The sequence below is a fragment of the Anabrus simplex genome, chromosome 1 (assembly GCF_040414725.1).
Source record: "Anabrus simplex isolate iqAnaSimp1 chromosome 1, ASM4041472v1, whole genome shotgun sequence".
Lineage (NCBI taxonomy): Eukaryota > Metazoa > Arthropoda > Insecta > Orthoptera > Tettigoniidae > Anabrus > Anabrus simplex.
The window spans coordinates 743,174,020-743,196,549 of record NC_090265.1 but is presented as its reverse complement, the minus strand read 5'-3'; the positions used below and the strand labels follow the sequence as shown (position 1 = coordinate 743,196,549).

At 41.4% G+C, this 22,530-nt stretch overlaps 1 protein-coding gene across 2 annotated transcripts in view; it reads right to left on the bottom strand.

The window, feature by feature from the left end:
* Nucleotides 1-7,774: 7,774 nt before the first annotated feature.
* The window catches only part of LOC137496972 (PE-PGRS family protein PE_PGRS30-like), a 39,469-nt gene continuing 24,713 nt past the window's right edge, over nt 7,775-22,530 (bottom strand). Inside the window, exons 1-2 of one of the 2 annotated variants that reach the window (XM_068225196.1) lie at nt 14,957-15,112; nt 7,775-10,623 (exon numbers count right to left, since the gene is read on the bottom strand). In XM_068225196.1, the coding sequence (XP_068081297.1) occupies nt 9,313-10,599 (1,287 nt within the window). In that variant the 5' untranslated portion in view covers nt 10,600-10,623; nt 14,957-15,112 and the 3' untranslated portion in view covers nt 7,775-9,312. Of the gene's footprint in view, nt 10,624-14,956; nt 15,113-22,530 lie in introns of those variants that run through there. The other variant, XM_068225195.1, reaches the window with a different exon arrangement.

Here is a 22,530-nt window from a genome sequence, read left to right as displayed (position 1 = left end):
TTGTCTTCTTCTTCTTCGTTTAGGCCTACAATGGACCACGTGGTTCTTAACTCTGGTGAGCTTTTTCCTTCTTCTTAGCCCAGTATTCCTTCATTCTAGCGCTATGGGTGTCTTTATTTCTTGAATGCATTTCATTTCTACTCCTGGCCGCAGTGATGTAGCAGTTAGTGAATGGAGAGAGTCAGATGTCTCGATTCGTCCATTTGGCATTTGTTGCTTTGCCTCTAATTATATTGTAGAAGATCCTTGAAGTGAGTCTCTGGCTGTCCATCCTGACTATATGACCATAGAACATTAGTCTTCTCTTCCTCATAGCTGTTGTAACGCTCTCTATTTTACTGTGCAATTCCTTGTTTTGCCTGATTCTGTACCCATCTCCTACTTTAATGGGACCCATAATCCTGCTGGGGATATTTCGCTCTTTCAGTTCTAGTTTTCTGAGTTGTCCTTTCCAGGTCATGATTAGGCATTCTGAGGCATACAGTACAGATGGTCTTACTACGGTGTTGTAGTGTCTAAGATTCAAGGAGAGGGATTTAGACTTGTATTTGTTCTTACAAATACGATAAGCTCTTTCTAATTTAGTGCATCTACTCTTCATTGCAAGACCCTCATTGATATTTGGGGTTATCCATTCTCCAAGATATTTGAATGAGTTTGCCTTTCGTATTATTTTGTCTCCCAAGGAAATGAAGTTGCGTGCTTCTCTGATGTTGGTCAGAAATTCTGTTTTGTTGACAGCGATCTTCAGCCCTATTTTAGCTGCTGTGCGTTCGAGGGAGGGTAGCTGGTACGTAGCCTCTTCCATACTTCAATCTAAGTGTGTGAGGTCATCTACAAGGCTAAGCAAGTGACTGTTAACTTGTCTATTTTTGTAGCTGATATTTAGTCCAGACTTGTCAGCTAGTGTTTTCGTCCATTCCCGAATGACCTTCTCTAGCAGATAGCTAAACAGGATGGGGGACAAACCATCTTCTTATCTAACACCTGTTTTGAACTCGAAGCTTTTTGATAATGCCCCTCTGAATTTGCCTTTGGACAAATAGTAGCCTTCACAAGATTCAAAGTCTTCTTATTCAGTCCCAGTCCAGTTAACGTCCCAAAGAGGGACTGTCTGTCTACCGAGTCGTAGGCCTTCTGGAAGTCAACGAAAATTGCTACATAGGGTGAGGCGCTGAGGTTTTTGTAGGTAAAGATAGTTCTGAGGCTCTCTTTTCTCCTCTTCTCCTGTGCATGACCTTGACTTCCTAAATCCAGCTTGATACTCTTCTATGCAGGGGTCTAATTTTAAAGCACTTTTTAAGCAATGCTTTGGAGAAGATTTTGTAAGTCACTGATAGGATAGAGATCCCTGCATAGTTGTTAGGGTCTAACTTGTCTCCTTTCTTGTGCAGCGGGTGGATAATAGCTGAAGTCCAATCCCTTGGTAGTGTTTCTGTAGTCCAGATGTCAGTTATGATCCTGTGAATACTGCCAGTTGACTCTTCATCTGCATGTTTCCATAATTCTTCAATTCGTCTGCTGCTCTATTAGATTTTAGTTCAGAGATGATCTGTTTGATTTCTTCTTTGGCAGGAGGAAGGGAGTCAGGTTTAGTAACATTTTTGGGTTGAAATTGTATTTTTTTCCTCGGGTTCTTCTGCATTGAGGAAGTCATCAAAATATTTTGCTGTAGTAAAATTTTCTTTGTTCATTTCCAGTTCTCAGTCTGGTCCCGGAAGGTGACGTGTTGAGGCTGAGTAAGCGTTTGTCTGAAATTTTACAGTTTTGTGTAAGTTACGGGTGTTGTTCCTTTGAAAGTCTTTCTCTGCCTGATCTATGATGTCGTTGTTATATTGCCTCTTAGCATTTCTGATGGTTTTGGCCGTGTTCTTTCTTATTGTTAGAAAGGCTGTATGATTTTCCGTGCTTTTGTTGCAGTTCTATTTCACGCATGCCTGTCTTCTCTCCTCTATTGTCTTATCACATGTCGGCGTTCACCTTGGGTGCTTACTCCTTCTGGTTGCAAGGATGGTTTCTGTTTCTGCATCTATCAGTGCCTTCTGTAGATTGGGCCAATCTTTTTTATTCTGATTATTGCTTAGGACCATACTAAAGTTGATGTCTTTCAAATGGCCTGGATTAAATTTTGGGATTCTGGATCTGGTGCAGTTGTTACATCTGCACTTCGTGAGTGGAATGAAATTTGCTTTGACCAAAGATAGGTAGTGGTCTGAATCGATATTGGCACCGCTCAATACCTTGACATTCATTATTTCCTTGCTATTCCTTCCATTGATGGCAACGTGATCTAGCTGGTACTCTCCTAGCAAGGGAATGGGACACCTCCAGCTCCAGCTCTTGGCTTTTCGGGGGAGGTGTCTGAATGCTGTAGATTTAAGAACAAGGTTGATTCTTACACAGACTGATCAGCCTCTCACCATTGCAGTTGGTTCTCTTGTGGGCTGGGTATTCTTAGACTATATTCCTGTAACTTCGTTCCTTGCCAATCAGGGCACTGACGTCCCCCATCAAGATGATCACGAGATGTTCTGGAATCTTATCGATTGTCTCTTTCAGATCTTCCCAAAAGGATTCAACATTTTCAATATCACTCTTATTAGTATCATTGGTAGGTGCGTGGAAGTTAACAATCGTGTAAGCTTTGTTGAGACTTCTGAAGACTATAGTGGACGTTCTCCCATTTGGTGATTATAAGGAAATAATGGAGTTGATAATTTTATTGTTGACTATGAAGCCTGTACCCAGGTGAGGCATATTCTTCATCACTCTCTGACCTGGCTGTCCCTTAGAGATTCTGAAGTCTTATGACTCAAAAAGTTCTTCATCAGTAAATCCTGTCACCTGCAATGCCATTATAAGGATGTTGTGTTTCGTTAGGACGTTCAATGTATGTTCCACTTTTCCCGTTTGTAGGAGGGAATTAATGTTTATCGTTGCCGGATTGTTGAAGATGCAGGCTCCCCAGAATCCGATGGCCTGCTTGCCTCACTGTGAGTGGGGGTGGATTTGTTATCACCTGGGGTAGATTTCCAATTAGTCGTTTGTTTCATGTTTCCAGAGTTACAAAAACGTTTAGTGGGGTTACCCGAAGGTAACGTGATTTTTAACTATCAAGGTTGTAAGCCCTGAAGACCCCAGCACTGATCGGTTCACTGACCCAGCTTCCCGCTGGGATTGGTTACCCAACCTTCCACTGGGTTGCTCAGCTTAACAGGGGGCACCTCTTGTACGTTACGTGCTGGAGTTGTAGTGAAAGAGGCTAGTTGGGTTCTCGTACTGAACCCAATATATTATTGTTGCAGGAGCTTGGCAACGACGCATTTCACTACCATATGCCCAGAGTCACAAGGACTCTTCCCAGGTTGATTCCTGGTATTTATTTATTTATTTATTTATTTATTTATTTATTTATTTATTTATTTATTTATTTATTTATTTATTTATTTATTTATTGTGAACATAACAGATCATGAGAGCCAATTGCGACGTTTACTTAGATGTTAAATAAATATAGCTAGAATAATTTTAAAATTACTTCCAGTGACACACGTAACATTAAATAACCAAAAGGTTATGACTAATATTACATTGCAGTATTAATAAATACTAATTAACATTTAGTATAATACTTAAAACAACAGAATAAGATAATTCACTTGGGATTCAATACATTTAATAATATGGTTTACAACATTTATACTAATTTTTGTCTTTATTAAATTTCTTCATAATCTATTAAATTATATTCAGAAGTACAGTGTTACACGACGAATTTCATGCAGCTTCTCTCATACTAAAATATCAACGTCGGGAGGAACACGTGTATTATTGTAAAGTCTCATTGCTCTGTTAATTTGGGAGTTCCTGTGAATTTCAGTCTTAGCCTTTGATAGAAGGAAGGTATATCTAGGACGACTTAGTTTCTGTGGTGCATAGAAATTGACTGACTGCAACATATTTGAGTCATCAATTTTGCTAGTTGCTTTACGTCGCACCGACTCAGATAGGTCTTATGGCGACGGTGGAACAGGGAAGGGCTAGGAGCGGGAAGGAAGCGGCCGTGGCCTTAATTAAGGTACAGCCCCAGCATTTGCCTGGTGTGAAAATGGGAAACCACGGAAAACCATTTTCAGGGCTGCCGACAGTGGGGTTCGAACCTACTATCTCCCAAATACTGGATACTGGCCGCACTTAAGCGACTGCAGCTATCGAGCTCGGTATCATCAATTTTATAATTAATTATTTATATATAGGAAAGTCAAATCTTCGCAATTTCGTCTGTGACACAAGCTATTCACACGATGTTCTTTTGGTATACTTGAATAATTTATTAAGGTTCCTGTGATTTTACAAGTCATGAATTTAAAACATTGTTTTGAGCACTCCCAATAAGATTGATATTCCTTGTGGTGATTGGGTTCCATATAATTGAGCCATACTCAAGTGTGGACCTTACAAATGAGTTAAACAAAGTTAAGAGTGTCTTTGGACGAAATTCCATATAATAAAACCGAACATTTTCAGAGAATTATTCGTATCTTTTTAATATGGTCGTAAAATCTAAAATATTCATTGAATGTTATTCCTTAATCCATGTTCGTATTAACACGAGTTAATATCTCAGTATCCATTGCATATCTTCCGTTTCCTCGGAATAAATGTTATTACAACAAGCTTATATATATTACAATTTAACTTATTCTTTTGTTCCAGTCTACAGGAGAATATAAATCGTTTTGAAGTTGATGACAGTCAGATATTGTTTTAGAAACACATAACAAGAATAAGGAATGGCAATGGGCCCAAGTTAGAACCTTAGGGAACTCCTGAATTCACATCAAAGTTGGAAGATATACGACCTGTGTAATTTATAATCTGAGTTCTATCCTTCAAATACGATATCAACAAGTCATGCAATGTAGTTAAAAATCCAAGGGAAGAAAATTTATTTATTAAGCAATGATTACCCTTGTTGAAAGCTTTCTGAAAATTCGTGTAAATTACATCAGTCTGTATATATTCATCTAAGCTGGCGAATACATATTCAGTAAAGTTTACAAATATTTATTATTGCGGGTTTTCTCGGTGATATACTATTTCTAATATGACCAAAATCTGCCTGTACAAAATATTTTCAAAAATTTTGTTTGGGCCACAAACAACAGTAACAGGTCTACAATTACTGAAAATTTTATATCTCCAGTTTTATATAAGCGAGTAACCTTGGTATGTTTCCACACGTCGGGGAATGTCTGAACAATTCGGTTGAAGAGAATGATCAAAGAATATACTAATACTTCTCTGCAACGTTTCAAAATACACGGGTTGATTTTTTAATAGTGGCAACTACACCGCAACAATGCCGTGAAACGTGGCCAGGCAATATAATGTATACCTGAGATACCCATCCTCCTTAGCGCAATTGAACTCGCCCTGCACGTGTGCAGCTACACCACAAGAACGCAGTTTTGAGCGCGCGCTCGTGGAGTACAGCTGTGATGATTTCGAAGCAAGATCAGAGGAGCTGAAAATTGAATGTGCTAGATGTCGCAATGCAAGGCAGTGTTAGAAAGGAGTGGAAGACGCTTGCATACTGTATCATGGTGGATCAAGGCCCTCAAAGACGGACGAAAAAATGTGACAGACATGCAGCGACCTGGTCATCCTGCAGTAAGTGATGACGATGTGCAGAATGTGAACGCATTAGTGCTGGCGGAAGGGAACACCACAATACGTGAATTGGTGAGCGATACAGGACTGGCGCCTTCGACTGTGCTACAAATCCTGAAGAAGAGGCTGGGAATGCGGAAAATCGCCTCCAAATGGGTTCCACATGATTTGACCGAACATCAAAAATGACTGAGGGAATGTTGCAGCTCGTACGCATTTGGAGCGCTATGAACGCGAGGTGAGGCCTTCTTACGGCGGATAATCGCTATTGACGAGATCTGGGCCAGAGCTCATGAACCGCAGCCGAAACGCCAATCAAACGAGTGGCGTCATCAAGGGTCACCGCGAAAAGTAACGGTTCGGCCGACCAGAACCAATGTGAAGGTCATGCTGATCGTTGCCTACGACTGGGATGGTCATATCTTAAAGCATATAGCTTCCCGAGGACGCATCATTAATACGGAGTGTTGCTGTGCATTTTTGCAAACGAACCTGGTAGCGTCGCTAAGAAGAAAACGAGGACACTTCCTGAATAACCCACCCATCATTCTGCATGACAATGCAAGGCCGCATGCAGCAGGAGCTGTGACTGATTTGTTCAATCACTGGGGATGGGAAGTGCTTCACCGCCCCACGTATTCTCCAGATCTCAGCCCCTGCGACTACGATCTCATCCCTGAAATTAAAGCACCACTTCGAGGGGTCCGCTTCTGCACAGTGGATGCCAATCTCCAGGCCACCGACCGCTCCGTCCCGTACCTCCAGAGAACCGGCGCTCTCAACGGCATTCAACGGCTTCCGCATCGCTGGGAACGAGTGCTGCACAATGGTCGTGTTTACTTTGAAGGCGTGTAAAACACCTAACGTTGTAAGTATGCTATGTATTTAAATAAAAAATAGCTGCCACTATTAAAAATGTATATGGGGGAATGTCATCAAGTCTTGTCGAATTCTTCGATTTTAGGTGATATCGTTATATCTTGCATAGTAAGTACGCCTATTTCGTTTAACCGATCATTATTCCTAAATTCCAAATTAGATTTAGCCCTTTCCTGAGAGTATATATCCATTACCTATGTCATCTGGTGATTGTAAGAAATAACCCTGAAACTCACATTGTGTGTTGTTATTAAACATAAAATAGTTGAAATTTCCTCAGTAGCAGACAAAAAGTTTTTGTACACCAATTTAATGTACAATACAGTCATTTAAAAGTAAATTTAATGGAATGGAATGGAACATCCAGCGCAGACATTCTGAAGTCTAGAGCAGTGTGATACACGTACCCCTAGCAGTACGACTGACACTTTTAGCGGAGCCTTCCGGGAAAAATACATATATGGAAATAAGTAAGACGAAAGTGAAATATGTATATTACAAACCAAGCTTCACTTGAAAGTTTTACGTGGACTACGACACATCAGAAACCTGTGTCAGACATGGTTTGCAATGTCTGAATTCCAGGATTAAAATCGAACATTTCTCATCCTCATTTATTAATTTGATACTGAGGCTAAAATCTAGCGTTTTGTGAAACTTTCATACAAACAGGGTGTCCCGTGTTACTTCATCATTGTATTGCTGTATACAGAGACGTTCTTACATTTCTTGTGATGGGGCATAAAAATATATTTAACTTCACAATCTCGTCATATTTACCATGTGTATTTAAACGAATGGCTTATAATCAATTAAAATATCTTAATAATTAGCCAGGTACTCATATTTTTAAATCTACCACTTAAAGATTTTTGTCGTGGGTGTACATTTAAAGTTTGAAAACATCTGGTGTAGGCCATGAGTATTGGGAGTATTAATCCCTGAACAAACAATTTCCAAGTGCTGTGATGAATCGGCGTTACTTGTTCTCAGCAACTTAAATACTTACCTGAATTTATTCCAAGGTTCTTTATCGAGTCTTTAGGCAGTAGATACCTCATATCGATAATATGCCAAAATGTGGGCCGCGTTATTAACAACCCCATGTAGGGGTTAAAGAAAGGTAAAGGCATTTTCATACTCTTACGGAATTGAAGAAGTTAATAATCAGCGAAGGAACTAGTCAAAGAGGAACATAGGGAATTTCTCTTCAATAAACTCATTCCATTTTTTCAAACTTTTATTGTAAATGTTGACAGTCAACATTGTGGAAGTTAACATTTACTTCGCAGTCCTGCCTTGTTGTACACAGAGGTAAGGCTAAACTGAAGTTCTAACTTTATACAAAACAATTATATAGGACACGTCAGAGGACAAGCTGATCCACCAGGTTGATCAATGATTGTAGGAGGTGCCTCAGACCCGGTGGCTACTTTTCCTGTCCTGTAGTAAACAACTCCTATTACAGAATTATTGAAAGGCATGAGGTAAAGCTGTGTTGTGAGAAACAATCTCGTACATTGAAACATAAATGACAACGCCAACGTTTACTGAGCTTAAAGGAATGTTTCCCTTGTAGTCTTTAATAGGAACTGCTTACCGTAATATGAAATTGATAAACCCGAACAGACATGGTCCGTGCAAAAACTAAGATGTGATTCATCTCACGCCACAAAATGCAGTTTATTATCAGGAAAGTTTTGTAAGTTTTCTGATCAATGTTTCAGTCAGTATCAGTGGCGGCAGAGCACACATGAAGAAATATTTGAGTTATCCTAAGAAGCAATTATTGTGGAAATGGAAACAAACGGGCTTTTTCCGTACCGCGTGCAGCGTAATGCTGAGTGATGCGCGGTAAATGTTTTGTTGGAGATGGCCTTGCAGACAACCAGCTTCGGGTTGTAAGTGTCCCTAATCTACCTTGCAGATATCTAAGGTTCAGAGGGTTGTAAGTCATTTGAAGTACTTTCTGTTGCTAGCGACACGTGCCAAGTCCATTGACCACGAATTAGTGACGAGCAGTCCGCTTTGTGCAACATTCATTCTGCGATTTGTAGGGGAACCTTAACGACATTGCAACATTGTAAAATTTGTATTCCGTCTGGAGTTTCCTACACACTACATTTATGTTTGTAGGTATTGTTGGTTAATATTATGTCCAAACTCCTGCACTTGCATTAGGGCGTGCTTTCAGAAAGGTTGTATGGTTCATCTCGTGTCAGAACCTCAAATCTAATGAGTACGTTATAAAAGAGAACGGGATAAACCCCCCATAGTAGTAAAAGAATGTGGTTCAATTGTTCTATTGGGTAATGCTGCACACGGCACAGTCGAGTTCTTCTTGCGTGTATAAACCTGTAATACGTCAGGCATGTATACACACATCTATAGAAGAAAATTTAGTTCCATTCACGTATGTACAAGTATAATCATAAAAATGGTTGCAGTTTCAAAATAAAATACTTATATTACCTCGATGATATTTAATTTCGGGTAAGGACTTCTTGAAAGATGTAAATTATAATCTTTTTTTTTTTCAGTTGTCAAATCAAAATTATAGATCTTTTAGGTCCACTCACTGGAATTTTGAAGAAATCCTATTTTAAACACAAGCTGACTCAGATTTGCGTAAATTGTTAGGTTCTGAAACACGAAACGTCTCTTTCACGTCAGTTAATTTGCAGTTACAGTAAAATGTAGTGTTTGCTGTAATGTCGTTCAGGTCCGGAAACATCTGTAGTTGACGTCCCCTAGGAATAACTAATATTTCGCTTGGTGGGTGTCGTAGAGGACGGGGTGTAGTCCATCATGAATATCAGAATGATCTTCGTATGAATGTTTGGGATAATAGGCGCTGCGTTTAGAGCAGTCCGAGCCTGACTTGCACCGCACATGCTTAATTAACTTCACCTTCTTGTGGCCTTTGGACGGGTAAGTAAAGATATTAAATACATGGTTCACGACATAGTCGTAAGGATGATCTGGCTGGAATAAGTCCAGGTTGACGTGTTTGTCGTGATCATTGCAGTAATTATCATCGCAACCACAGAAGCCATGGTAATCGCCATATGGAGCATGACCTGGCCCATGGTGCTTGCAACTGTTGCATCCGCAGCCTACTGGATGAATACCGCCACCAGCTATGCCAGTACCTCCGGAATGTGGTGCATGAATACCGCCACCAGGTATGCCAGTACCTCCGGGATGTGGTACATGAATACCCCCATCAGGTATGCCACCACCTCCAAGATATGGTGAATGAATACCGCCACCAGGTATGCCAACACCTCCCTGATAAGTGACTCCACCAACACCTCCGCCGATTACACCCTGGTTCTGTTTACACACGACTTTACAGTTTCCACCGACGCCACCGACGCCACCGACGCCACCCCCACCAGTTCCTCCAACACCTACGTTAGCCCCCACATTGGCTAGACCTAGTGCATGCACGTCAAGACCAAGATCAAGAAGAGAGTTTCCATTGTCACCAATTATACCTCTACCCCCTTTAGCAGGATCGCACCAAATGAATCCACGCCCACCTCCTCGTCCACCTCCTCCGCCAAGGATTCTCAGTAACAAAACAACGGTCAGTAGACTACCATTTCCACCCGAGCCACCACTGCCCGGCATAATAGAGTCGGTGCAGTAACAAGTGAATTCGTTATCACCACCTCCCTGACTGATTATATTTATTAGTATTTCAAGAGTAATTAGACCGCCTCCACTTCTTCTACCGAAATAACCGCACACGTAGCACCTACATGAGCGTCCTGGTCTTCCTCCCCCGCCGCCACTATTTAGAACATTGACATCAGCTAGTACGTTCACGAGTCCTGTATTACCTCCACCGTTGCTGTTTTTAGCACCATTATCACTAAGAACTGCGGCGTTGACACCCACATCTACAAGACCTCCGCCTCCGGAAGTAGAATCACCAGCATGTACAATTCTCTTGAATTTGATATCTGCTGCAATAAGAGATGCTGCAGCTGCCTTTCCGCACTCTAGAGCTAGTTCACCTCCACTCCATGGGTGTGGCATGTAGGGGATGACCTCGATGTCCTCCTGCAACCAGAACAGAACGTCCAATTCACTTCCCAACGTACACACTATCTCTCGAAATAAACATACGTGTTCACTATATATTACAATCAACTTCACACTAATGGGATACGAACCCACAACCACCTGTTTTGGCTATTTTTGTTCTGTATTTAACATCTCTCCAATGTGTACATGTAAAATAAGAGTTTTGTCTGTGTATTGATCAGAATTTTAAAAGAAAGGTTTTCCTGTATCGGACATGTCCACGGTAACTAGGAAATGCACTTTCTAATTTTCCGTCATCTCTGTCTGTCTGTCTGTCTCTCTGTCTGTCTGTCTGTCTGTCTGCACGCGCATCACGAGGGAATTTAATGGAAACCGGTTGGTGAATGAGGCACTACAATCTAGGCTATATATAATTTTTTCACTTCTTCTTCTTCTTAATCTGTTTTCCCTCCAGGGTCGGTTTTTCCCTCGGACTCAGCGAGGGATCCCACCTCTACCGCCTCAAGGGCAGTGTCTTGGAGCTTCAGACTTTGGGTCGGGGATACAACTGGGGAGAATGACCAGTACCTCGCCCAGGCGGCCTCACCTGCGATGCTGAACAGGGGCCTTGTGGAGGGATGGGGAGTTTGGATGGGACAGGCAAGGAAGAGGGAAGAAAGCGGCCGTGGCCTTCAGTTAGGTACCATCCCGGCATTTGCCTGGAGGAGAAGTGGGAAACCACGGAAAACCACTTCCAGGATGGCTGAGGTGGGAATCGAACCCACCTCTACTCAGTTGACCTCCCGAGGCTGAGTGGACCCCGTTCCAGCCCTCGTACCACTTTTCAAATTTCGTGGCAGAGCCGGGAATCGAACCCGGACCTCCGGGCGTGGCAGCTAATCACGCTAACCACTACACCACAGAGGCAGTCTAATTTTTTTTTCACGCTGAATGAAATGGTAGTTTAGGGAAAGGTCTAAAATGTTATTCTCCAATATCGATAAATACTACATAACTGAAGTTGTAAACAATTAAATTTCCGATCATTCATATCCTATAAACGGCCGTAGCCGTGTTGAAACACCGGATCCCGTGAGATCTCCGAAGTTATGCAACATTGGGCGTGGTCAAGTTTCGGATGGGTTGCCACGCGCTTTTGGTGGCAGTAAGGGAATGGAGGAGCAGAAAGGAACTGGCCACTCTACCGTACATAAACTCCGGCTCAGGCACACCTCTGCAGAGGTTCGGACCTGCCTTCGGGCGGAATATACCCTTACCTTACCACATCTCATACTTCTTCTTTCTTTCTTTCTTTCTTAATCTGTTTACCCTCCATTGTTGGTTTTCTCCTCGGACTCAGCGAGGGATCCCACCTGTACCGCCTCAAGGGCAGTGTCCTGGAGCTTCAGACTCGTGGTCGGGGGATACAACTGGGGAGAATGACCGGTACCTCGCCCAGGCGGCCTCACCTGCTATGCTGAACAGGGGCCTTGTGGAGGGATGGGAAGATTGGAAGGGATAGGCAAGGAAGAGGGAAGGAAGCGGCCGTGGCCTTAAGTTAGGTACCATCCCGGCATTCGCCTGGAGGAGAAGTGGGAAACCACAGAAAACCACTTCCAGGATGGCTGAGGTGGGAATCGAACCCGCCTCTACTCAGTTGACCTCCCGAGGCTGAGTGGACCCCGTTCCAGCCCTCGTACCACTTTTCAAATTTCGTGGCAGAGCCGGGAATCGAACCTGTTTTCTTTGTACCCTCCTCCAATGGTTCTATAGATTAGTACCAACTATTATTTTTTTATTTTTTTGCTACTGGCTCTACGTCGCACCGACACAGTTAGGTCTTACGGCGACGATGGGTCAGGAAAGGGTTAAGAGTGGGAAGGAAGCGGCCGTATCCTTAATTAAGGTACAGCCCCACCATTTGCCTGGTGTGAAAATGGGAAACCACGGAAAACCATTTTCAGGGCTGCCGACAGTGGGGTTCGAACCTACTATCTCCCGAATACTGGATACTGGCCACACTTAAGCGACTGCAGCTATCGAGCTCGGTAGTAGTATTTCTTGTCTTACTTTCTTTCCATGGAATTGCTTGCTCTTGTTGTTTGTTTGTTTGTTTGTTTGTTTGTTTGTTTGTTTGTTTGTTTGTTTGTTTGTTTGTTTGTTTGTTTGTTTGTTTGTTTGTTTGTTTGTTTGTTTGTTTGTTTGTTGGGTAATTATGTTAATTTTACTTTATTATTACACTACTGTAAGTGACCATTGTCCCCGGGATATTTCCCGTTTGCGATGTATTTGTTGATAATTATAATACAATAAAACTTATGACGAAAGCAAGGAGGATTCCCTTTACGTTAGATGCCTTAATATCGCAGAGTCAGAAGAAAACGAAATATGAAGGCCTACAATCATTGAAAGCTCTTAAAATTGATCAACAATAACATTACATTGACCATTGTTTGTTGTGATGTGCTTTGTGTCTGTTGTTGCCACTCATCTCCGATAGATGGGATTATTGCTGCGTACCGATTATAACAATCTGCCTGAATATTGGCGGGAAGTAGCTGGGGCGTTAAATTTCTTCTTTAGTATGGCATTCCTCTGGTTCATACATTTTCGGATACAGCTGGTACGTAACACACTGGTTCATCATAGTATTCCAGTTATTTGATCTCTACCGTGAGGCGCTGATTGGAATGAGCAGCGTGCAGACTTAAAGGAATAATGACGTAGGAGTGTTCACAGCTGTCTGCGGCCTGGTCATTCCAACTCTGGAACTTTGGACTGTTAGGTCGGCAGCGAATTACTATTCGTTAAAAGTGAGAAATTGGGGTGCGGTTTATCATTTGGTCGAGTATTTTATATGATAACATTGCTTTTAATCGCGACATTCGTACTGCCTTCATTGTAATGACCTATGTTGATTTCAGTTGGGAAACCACAACGACATTCTTTCTGAGGATGTTAAAAAGGCAGGTGGAGAGTGAGTGTCTGCGATTATAATGAAAACTGCCCAACTCGATTCTGACTGGCAGTAGGCACGTGGGCCTACCATCATAATGAAAACTCCAAACTTGATTATGACTGATAGTAGACAAGAGGGCCTGTCATTACAATGAAACTTCCCTAACCTAATCTTCACATGAGATAAGGCGTAAAGTGACTTCACTGTGACGGTTCTGGGATAACGTTAAGAGCGATGCACTAACTAACCTAGAATTCCGCAGCGAAGCTCGGGAACATCAGGTAGATTGTTTATAAATTGTAGAATTTTATGTTTCCAAAATCATCACGGGTTTCTGAGAAACGATGACTTTAATTTGAATCATGGTTGAAACTCGTTTAAAAAGGGACATTTTTGCGTGGTATATGTAATGCTGCTAGTCGAAAACTGGGCTGTTACGTTGTTAATGCCTAGTATCCGCGAAGTGGGTAAAGTGCAGTAATTATTTATGTAATATAAGAAAATAGTTCTTTAACATAAGTACGGTTAACACTTTTCAACCTTTCTTTACTCCTCCATGTTTATGGAGACTGCAGTTATCTCCTCGAACCAGTAGTGGTACTTTGGCAGATTGTGAGAAGATTCCTGTGTAAACCGTTCGAGACGGATGGCCGTAAATCTTTGTATGTAACGATCGTGTCACGCCCCATCATAGGGCAGCAGTCGCCTTGGTCGTAATGTCCCACCTTAGGTTCCTCGACAACGGGTACGTGAAAGAAAAGTTTTAAGAAGCTTGTAGTGTTTGGATTGAACGAGAGTACTTAACTTACGATTGTGTTTAATGTCTGAATTGACAGACGGCTACCTGTTGCAAAAAAGTAAAATCTAAAACGGAGTTTTCATGAAATAGCGCTTCAAAGTAAGGAAAAATATGTGCTAAATATTTGACGTCACACGCATACTCTGTTAGACTCAGCCAGCTACCCTATACTGAACAAAAAATCCAGTATAAACATAAACGTGTATAAGGCCTTAATTAGGCCAATAATCATGTATGCAGCCCCAGCCTGGGGGTTCACTCCAAAGACGAACCTGGATAAGCTAGAACGAATACAAAATAAATGCATTCGGGTAGCGGCCAGACTCCCTTTCCCCACACCAATACGTCGACTACGCGATATTGCGAATGTTTGCTCGATAAGGCACTACATACGTAAACAAACACTAAGAATGTACACAAAGTTATGTACACAAGTCATGTACACAAAGTAAGCGGGATCGGACGCTACGGCGTCGATCTTTACATCAAGTACCCCACACCGAAACACATTCTGTTCAACCACAGGGTTGGGGGGACAAGGGGCCGATAGCTGGCCCCTCCCCAAGCTCACACCTAAACAACACTTAAACCCGCACACTGCAGACATGTACCTATGTAAATATGCTCCTTTGATTACAATTGTCTTTATCCCAGGGACCAGGCGAGGATAGGTTGATAAGAAACACAACACGAGAAGACGACGGCAACGCAGCCAAACGGCCAAGGACGAATCAATCCACCTCCGCCCCTCGAAAGAGACACGGGAGCGGAACACCAGCCAGCGCCCTATAACGAAGACAGCAGTACTAATATAGTTATTTATTTGTTTGTGTTATTCCACCACTATTTTTATTTAGGTAGAACACTGGACATGAGAGCAGGCAAGCAAGCCGGCACTCCAACGAGCACCTGTATATATATATTTACTGTTACTAATAACCCTAGCATAGTTGCAGATCTGCAGTGACAAGTGTGTTCCAACAACACCGCACTGAGGGACATCGCCAGGCGGAAGAAGACAGCCCCTTGCACCAAGTAAGGCTTGGCTCTTAATCTCCCTCTCCAGACGGAGACTTGGCACCAGGGACCACTAGCTGCTGGGCAAAGGGACGAACCTGTAGCTCAGAGTCCAGACGCTAGTGGACCCGAGCCGACCCGGGAGTGACAAGAAGGACTGATCCCTATAACAACAGACAATGGCAAGGAAATGGTTATGATTGCATGACACATATTCCTAACTAACACAACCTCTGGACTTTTCCAGCCCACGTCCTTGCATGTGCTATCACAAGATGTCAGGTTTTACATGTAGGCTATTTCTCTTTCCTGCCTATGTGGTTCTATACCACACCTTAACACTATCCGACCAACACAAACTCTTGCCGTGGTAGCGAGTCTAACTCGAAAACCGGCAGATACTCCTTGTATCACTTTCCCACTCTTCCTTGCTATCTCTTTCTTCTTAGAAATTAATTGCATGTCGGAGGCCATGTAGATTGAGTCGATGGTCACGGTGGGGGAGCGGGCTACGGGGGCCCCCGTAAAAAATAAAAATAAAAAAGACTCGCGCGCTCAGTTGGACGTTAGCTGTCCTTGTGATTACATCGTGGTCAGTTGTAAAATTTGCCTTTAATTTCTAACTACAATGTGCCCGCGGCTTCGCCCGCGTTTATTAATTCAACCGTAAGCAATTCTGCGGTCGTATGGCACAAATGGACCACTCTCGCTTGACCAAGAATATCTTCTACATCATCACCGGAACCCTACAATCCAAAATACGCTGGCTGGTAGACACGCAAAATGACCCACTGGCAACATACAGGCAGAACATCATTACCCAACAGGAAGGAATTCAAAACTCAAACACGCACGGACGCAAGAAAGAAGACAGGCCCAATGACGAGAAAGTTTTGGGAAGGTAAGAAGAACAAGAAAACCAGTGATAAGTAATGATTATACGTGCTCCTCAGAAGGCGAAACGTAATACAATAATAATAATAATGATAAGCCTCAGAAACCTTAATCATTGGTGGCGGATCTTTAACCAAAGACATTGAGAAACAAGAAAGGAAAATTTTACGAAACATTTTTGGCCCAGTTTGTATAGATGGAGTTTGGAGAAAAAATCATCCCAGGAGATATATTGTCATTCTGAAAAAATTTCTCACACTTTTCGGAAAAGACGATTGAAATTTTATGGACACAGGCTAACTAAAAGAATTCTCAACCTGGCTGTTTCGTCTAAAACCAAGAACAGCTGGCTTCGTGAAATTGAAACAGATCTCCAGGAAATCAACATCTCAGAAGGCATTGTACAGGACAGATGTAAATTCAGAACCAAAATCGACAATCATCACTTTGAAGACAAACCCAACACCAGAGCCACTATAACTTGGAAGAAGCTCAGCGAGAGGATTTTGGGAGGAAAAGAAGGCCAACACATCAGCTAAGCAAGTTCAACCGTGCTCCTGAGTAGGGCATAACGATGTAAATAATAATAATAATAATAATAACAATAATAATAATAATAATAATAATAATAATAATAATAATAATAATAATAATAATAATAATAATAATAATATAATGGTGAGTGGTCTCCAGAGAGCCTGGTCTTGACATCTGATAGGCCACCTCCGCATCTGTTAGGATGACACACTACCTTTGTTGAATTCTAATGTTGAAGGTTAAAATCCTCGACCCGGCCGGGAATGGAACAGGGATCCCTTGCACGCTACCCACGCAGGCGGACTGAACGTGAAACCTCTTCAAGGGAAAGTTAATTTGTCTTCATATTTATAAAATGGTAAATGCCCAAGTATGTGATCACTAAAAAGATGTTGAATTGGCCTATACATGTGAGTAACCAAAATGTCTTTGTTTGATCGGGATATTTGCAATTTGTGCGTTAGTGACCTAGGCTGGGTGAGAAGTGAACCCATCACCCTCTGCCTACTCTGCCCCTAACTTAAGCTCCTCGAAGAAAATTGTCTCCTTTCCTTAACAATAAGTAACTAATTAATGTTTCGTGCAGCCCCACAACCCACGGGTAAGCGTCTAGAATAACATCCACGGTATCCCCTGCCTGTCGTAAGAGGCGACTAAACGGGGATCCTAACTTCGAAGTGTGGGTTGGCGACGATGACGCTCGTACTTGAGACCTGGCACTTGTGCCAGCTTCATTGCTTTCATCTAATCTACCCGAACTCCACTGGTGAACTCTCCTTTTCCGAACGCGACGGTGTTACGTACGGAGACCTAGGGTGTCTCATTTTCACGACCTTCTTTCTTTGGCTGATACCTTCATTTATCGAAGTGTCGGACCCCTACAAGTTTTTCTTTCTGATTAGTGTTGTAGAGGATGTCTGCCTAGTTGTACTTTCTCTTAAAACAATAATCACCACCACAATCACTCGCGACACAGCGTACCCGATTTTGTCAATCTTCGGAGGGTTTTACACCTGTTATTTTCTTCTTAGATTAGAGTTCAAGCAAAGATATGAAGACTTTGATACCGACGACATGACTAATAGCATTATCAATTAGACAGGTCCCCAAGGCTGAGATATACAAACAATTCAACAATTACAAAAATATTATAACAATATGCTGCATTTAGAATGACACCTGACATTTCTTTGATTTCACCATGTTGGCTGTTCAAGCCGAACCCTACATCCAGCGCAATATGCCTGAGAATATGTGTACGTGCAAACACTTTTTGATCCAAGTTCTTGTAAAATGCAACGAGGTCGCCAGGAATTACATTACACTGAAGCCTTGTCACGTGTATTTGACTAGAGTCTGCTAAAAATTTGCAGAATAGGTGGTCATAAATGTGATTACAATCGAACTAGTCACATGTTTTTAAAGATGTCAATTGTTGAAAATCTTGCTCCGACTTGCTATGACTTGCTCGACTTGCAAAGAAACAGTTGAATCATAGAAATGATTTGAAATTCCACTAAAGAGACGGCGCCTGCGATCTTACATGTGCGTCAAGCTGCCGTTCTTATATACGGTGCCCATTTTGAACTTTTCTCGTTTCTACTTAAAAAAAAGATTAATAACATGTTTATTTATCAATATTTCATACGACATAATATTTTATCTTCTATCTATGTATACCGTATATATAAAATATGAAGTTTGTCTGTACATTGCTCAGAATTTTAAAAAGATGGTATTTCTGCATCAGTCGTGTCCACAGTAACAAGGAAATGCACTTTTTAATTTTCCGTAATTTCTGTCTGTCTGTATGTCTGCCTGTCTGTCTGTCTGTCTGTCTGTCTGTCTGTCTGTCTGTCTGTCTGTCTGTCTGTCTGTCTGTCTGTCTGTCTGTCTGTCTGTCTGTCTGTCTGTCTGTCTGTCTGTCTGTCTGTATGTATGTATGTATGTATGTATGTACACGCATCACGAGAAAACGGCCGAAGATAAATTAATGAAAATCGGTATATAAAGTCGGGGAATAAGTCACTACAATCTAGGCCATAAATATCTTTATTCACGAAGACTGAAATGGTAGTTTAGGGGAAGGATTAAAATTTAATTCTCGAATATGTATATTAATAGTGGACGTATCTCAATAAAAATTGGTGTGTAAAGTCGGGAAATAAGTCGCTATAATCTAGACCGTAAATAATTGTATTCACGCTGAGTGCAATGGTAGTTTATGGGAAGGCCTACAATCTAATTAACAGACCCTACTCTGATTAATGTTCAACGAAAATCGGTGGGCAAAGTAGCAGAGTAAGTCGCTAAAATCTAGGCCATAAATAATTGTATTCACACTGACTGAAATGGTAGTTTACGGGAATTCCTAAAATTTAATTCTCAAATATTTATATTATTAGTGGTCGTATCGATAAATACTACGTAACTAATGTTATATAGTATTACATTTCCGATAATTTATGTCTTATCCATTGTTACTGTACCGGCTATGATCACAGAGATATTCCTGAATTTGGATTTTTATTACTAAGTCCATATCAGCGCCGAGTCACGAGAAAATGGGTAAACAGAGTTTAATGAAATTGGTATGTGAAATCGGAGAATAAGGAACTACAGTCTACGCAATAAATAATTGTATAAGACGCCTAATATCGAAAGGAAACTAAATGTGAAGGTCTACAATATAGAAAGCTCATAAAATTGATCAAGAATAACATTACATTGACCATTGTTTATTTTGATGTGCTTTGTATCTTCTGTTGCCACTCATCTCCGATAGATAAGATTACTGCTGCGTACGGAGTCTTTTTTGTAATTTGTCTTACGTCGCACCGACACAGATAAGTCTTATGGCGACGTGAAGGAGTATGAAGGAAGCGGCCTTGGTCTTAATTAAGGTACAGCCCCATCATTTGCCTGGTGTGAAAATGGAAAACCACGGAATACCATCTTCACGGCTGCCGACAGTGGGTTTCGAATTCACTATCTTCTGGATACAAGCTTACAGCTGCGCGCCCCTAAACACACGGCCATCACGCCCGGTCGTACCGAGTGTAACAGCCTGCCTGAATATTGGCGGGAAGTAGCTGGGGAATTAGATACGTTTCCTCTTTAGCATGCCATTCCTCTGCTTCATAAATTTTCTGATACTACTGGTACTTAACACACTGATTCATCATAGCATTCGTGCTATTCAATCCCTACTCTGAGGCACTGATTGGATTGAGCAGTGTGCATTGTACCGGGAGGTACACCTCGACCCCGCACATTTAAAAGAAGCGCCGTAAGGAACACTATCTATCAAACAAAACGTGAAACAGCTACTGCATGAAGTTGGGACATTAATCAGAAGATGTCACTCATAAATAACAGACTAATGTGTTATTTTAAAGTTGCCTAAAGTGACTGGATTTATTTGTTTTGTTTTGGTGTACAGCAAGTAGTCTGAACTTTTCTCTATAGATGTCCTTACAAAAAACTGAGGTCTTGCACTCTGGTGCAAGGTGGAAGAATTAGTGATTTAAAGAATTATTTTGTTTATAGGTTTTTATAACTAAATAAACTTTCATTCATTTTGATATTTCAAGGTTTCTAACTCTTCCTCCTTGTCCCACCAGCATTTGAATCCGGCCAATTAGAAATTTTTGTATTTATGTTTCAGCCTATCACAGGCTTCTTGTAGCTTTTTATTCGGCCAATAAAAATGAGAGGGTGTATCCGGATTTAGTCCAGAACCTTCTCGAAATCTCCCCTCGGGTATATTAGCTGCAGCTTTTTCAAGCTACTTTGTCTTATAGATCGCCGAATTTCTGAGTGTGTGTGTTTTAAGACAGGAGGCGAGGTGCCTCATTCTTCGGCAGGCATAATACAGCCCAGGTAATGGCCATCAGTTTTCTATCTCTGTAGCTATCTCCGCAAAATATCCGAGGGGATGGTACTAATATTTAACTATGTAACCACCAGTTTTCTAAAATGTAAACTTTATTTCGGCTAATGTAAAATTTCATAAAGTCTTAAACTGTAAATCGGGGATAGAGAGTGCGTTACCCTCTCGAGTTCCCCTTCAATTTATTTTGACGTGACTACGATTTTTAACTGTTTCTCTTCCTGTAAATCCTTAATTAATCTTTCCTTCTAGTCACCTCAGTAGATTGGGATTAACCCCTGCATCATCGAGCCGCGAGCCCAAGTAGGGTTTTATCCTTGATTTTCAAGGAGCGCAAGTGTACACCTCCATACAATTTGAGTTTGGGCCAGTAATATTATCCTGTTCTTTTTTCATGTAGGCCCAGTAGTATGGGTACTAGGTACCCCTGTGTAAACTACATGGTATTGTTAATTGTAGGTGGTGCCTAGAGAGACCAGAGGTTGTAAAGTTTTATATAAAGTTGCCTTGAGTAGGCTGTAAGGAATTGGGAGCCAGTCTCCTTTATTAAACTTGGAGAGCTTGTAAGCTCTTTTCTGATATTTGTGAGTGGTGCTTTGGAAGGCCTTAAATTGTACCGGTTGGAGCAAAGTGCTCTGGATAATTTGTGTCTTGGGAGATTTCTCTTCTTTTGTATCTAAATACCATATTAGAGACGTGGTAAACTTATAATTTTAGAGCTCGAAGCTCAAACCTTGTAAAGTACCGATCTGTGGGTTTTCTAGTCTAGTAATCAAAATTATAATTGTACCTGTAACTTTTGTTATTTCACTAAGTGAAAATTTTTGTTAAGCTTGAGATTCTGAAAAGAAATATAACCTTTATTTCAAAGTTTTAAAGGAACCTTTGATATTGTAGATAGACCCATTCAAGCCCACACCTACTGCCACCTCTCTGTGATCCACAAAAAGCCGGTAACATGCATATTTAACGTAATTATGGCAGAAGAGTGTTCACGGCTCACAGCTGACTGCGGCCTGGTCATTCCAGCTCGGGAACGTTGGACTGTTAGATCGGCACTGTAGTACTGTTCGTTAAAAGTGAGAAAATGTGCGGTTTTTTCATTTCAAGTATTTTATATGATAACATTGCCTATAATCGCTACTTTCCTACTGATGTTTTTGTAATGACCATTTTGACTTCAGTTAGGAAAACCGCAAAGTCATTCTGAGAATCCCGTATCGAAGCAAAGGTACATCATCTAGTTCTCTACAAAATCAAAAGTAAGTTTGTTCGTTCGTTATACAAATGTACACACGAAGGGACGGGTTGTAGAGGTAGTTATATCGTCAAATGAATCGGAAATAGTGCTGGAAGTGTCCGAGGACAAGTTCGGATTGCCAGATGGAGGTCTTTCGATTTGACTCCTGCAGGCGACCTGCGTGTCGTGATGAGAATGAAATGATGATGAAGATGACACATACACCCAGCCCGCGTGACAGGTAAATTAACCAATGATGGTTAAAATTCCTGACCCTGCCGGGAATCGAACCCTGAACCCCTGTGACCAAAGGCCAGCACGCTAACCATTTGGTCATGGAGCCGGACAATATATCGTTAAAGATTTAATAGAATAACATTCATCATAATGTGTGATATACAAGTACAAGGTTTTATATGTTGACGTCACTTTTATATTAAAAACTCTTAACGAATAGACTGCACAAACGAATAGCATGGAACTGAAAATAGCAATCTATGATACAATCTGATGTAAGTATTTTTGATCTGCAAAAATAACTTCAATTCCATAAATGAGTATGAAGTATTTACCTGCAGGTGGCGGATTTTGCTCTATGATACAAC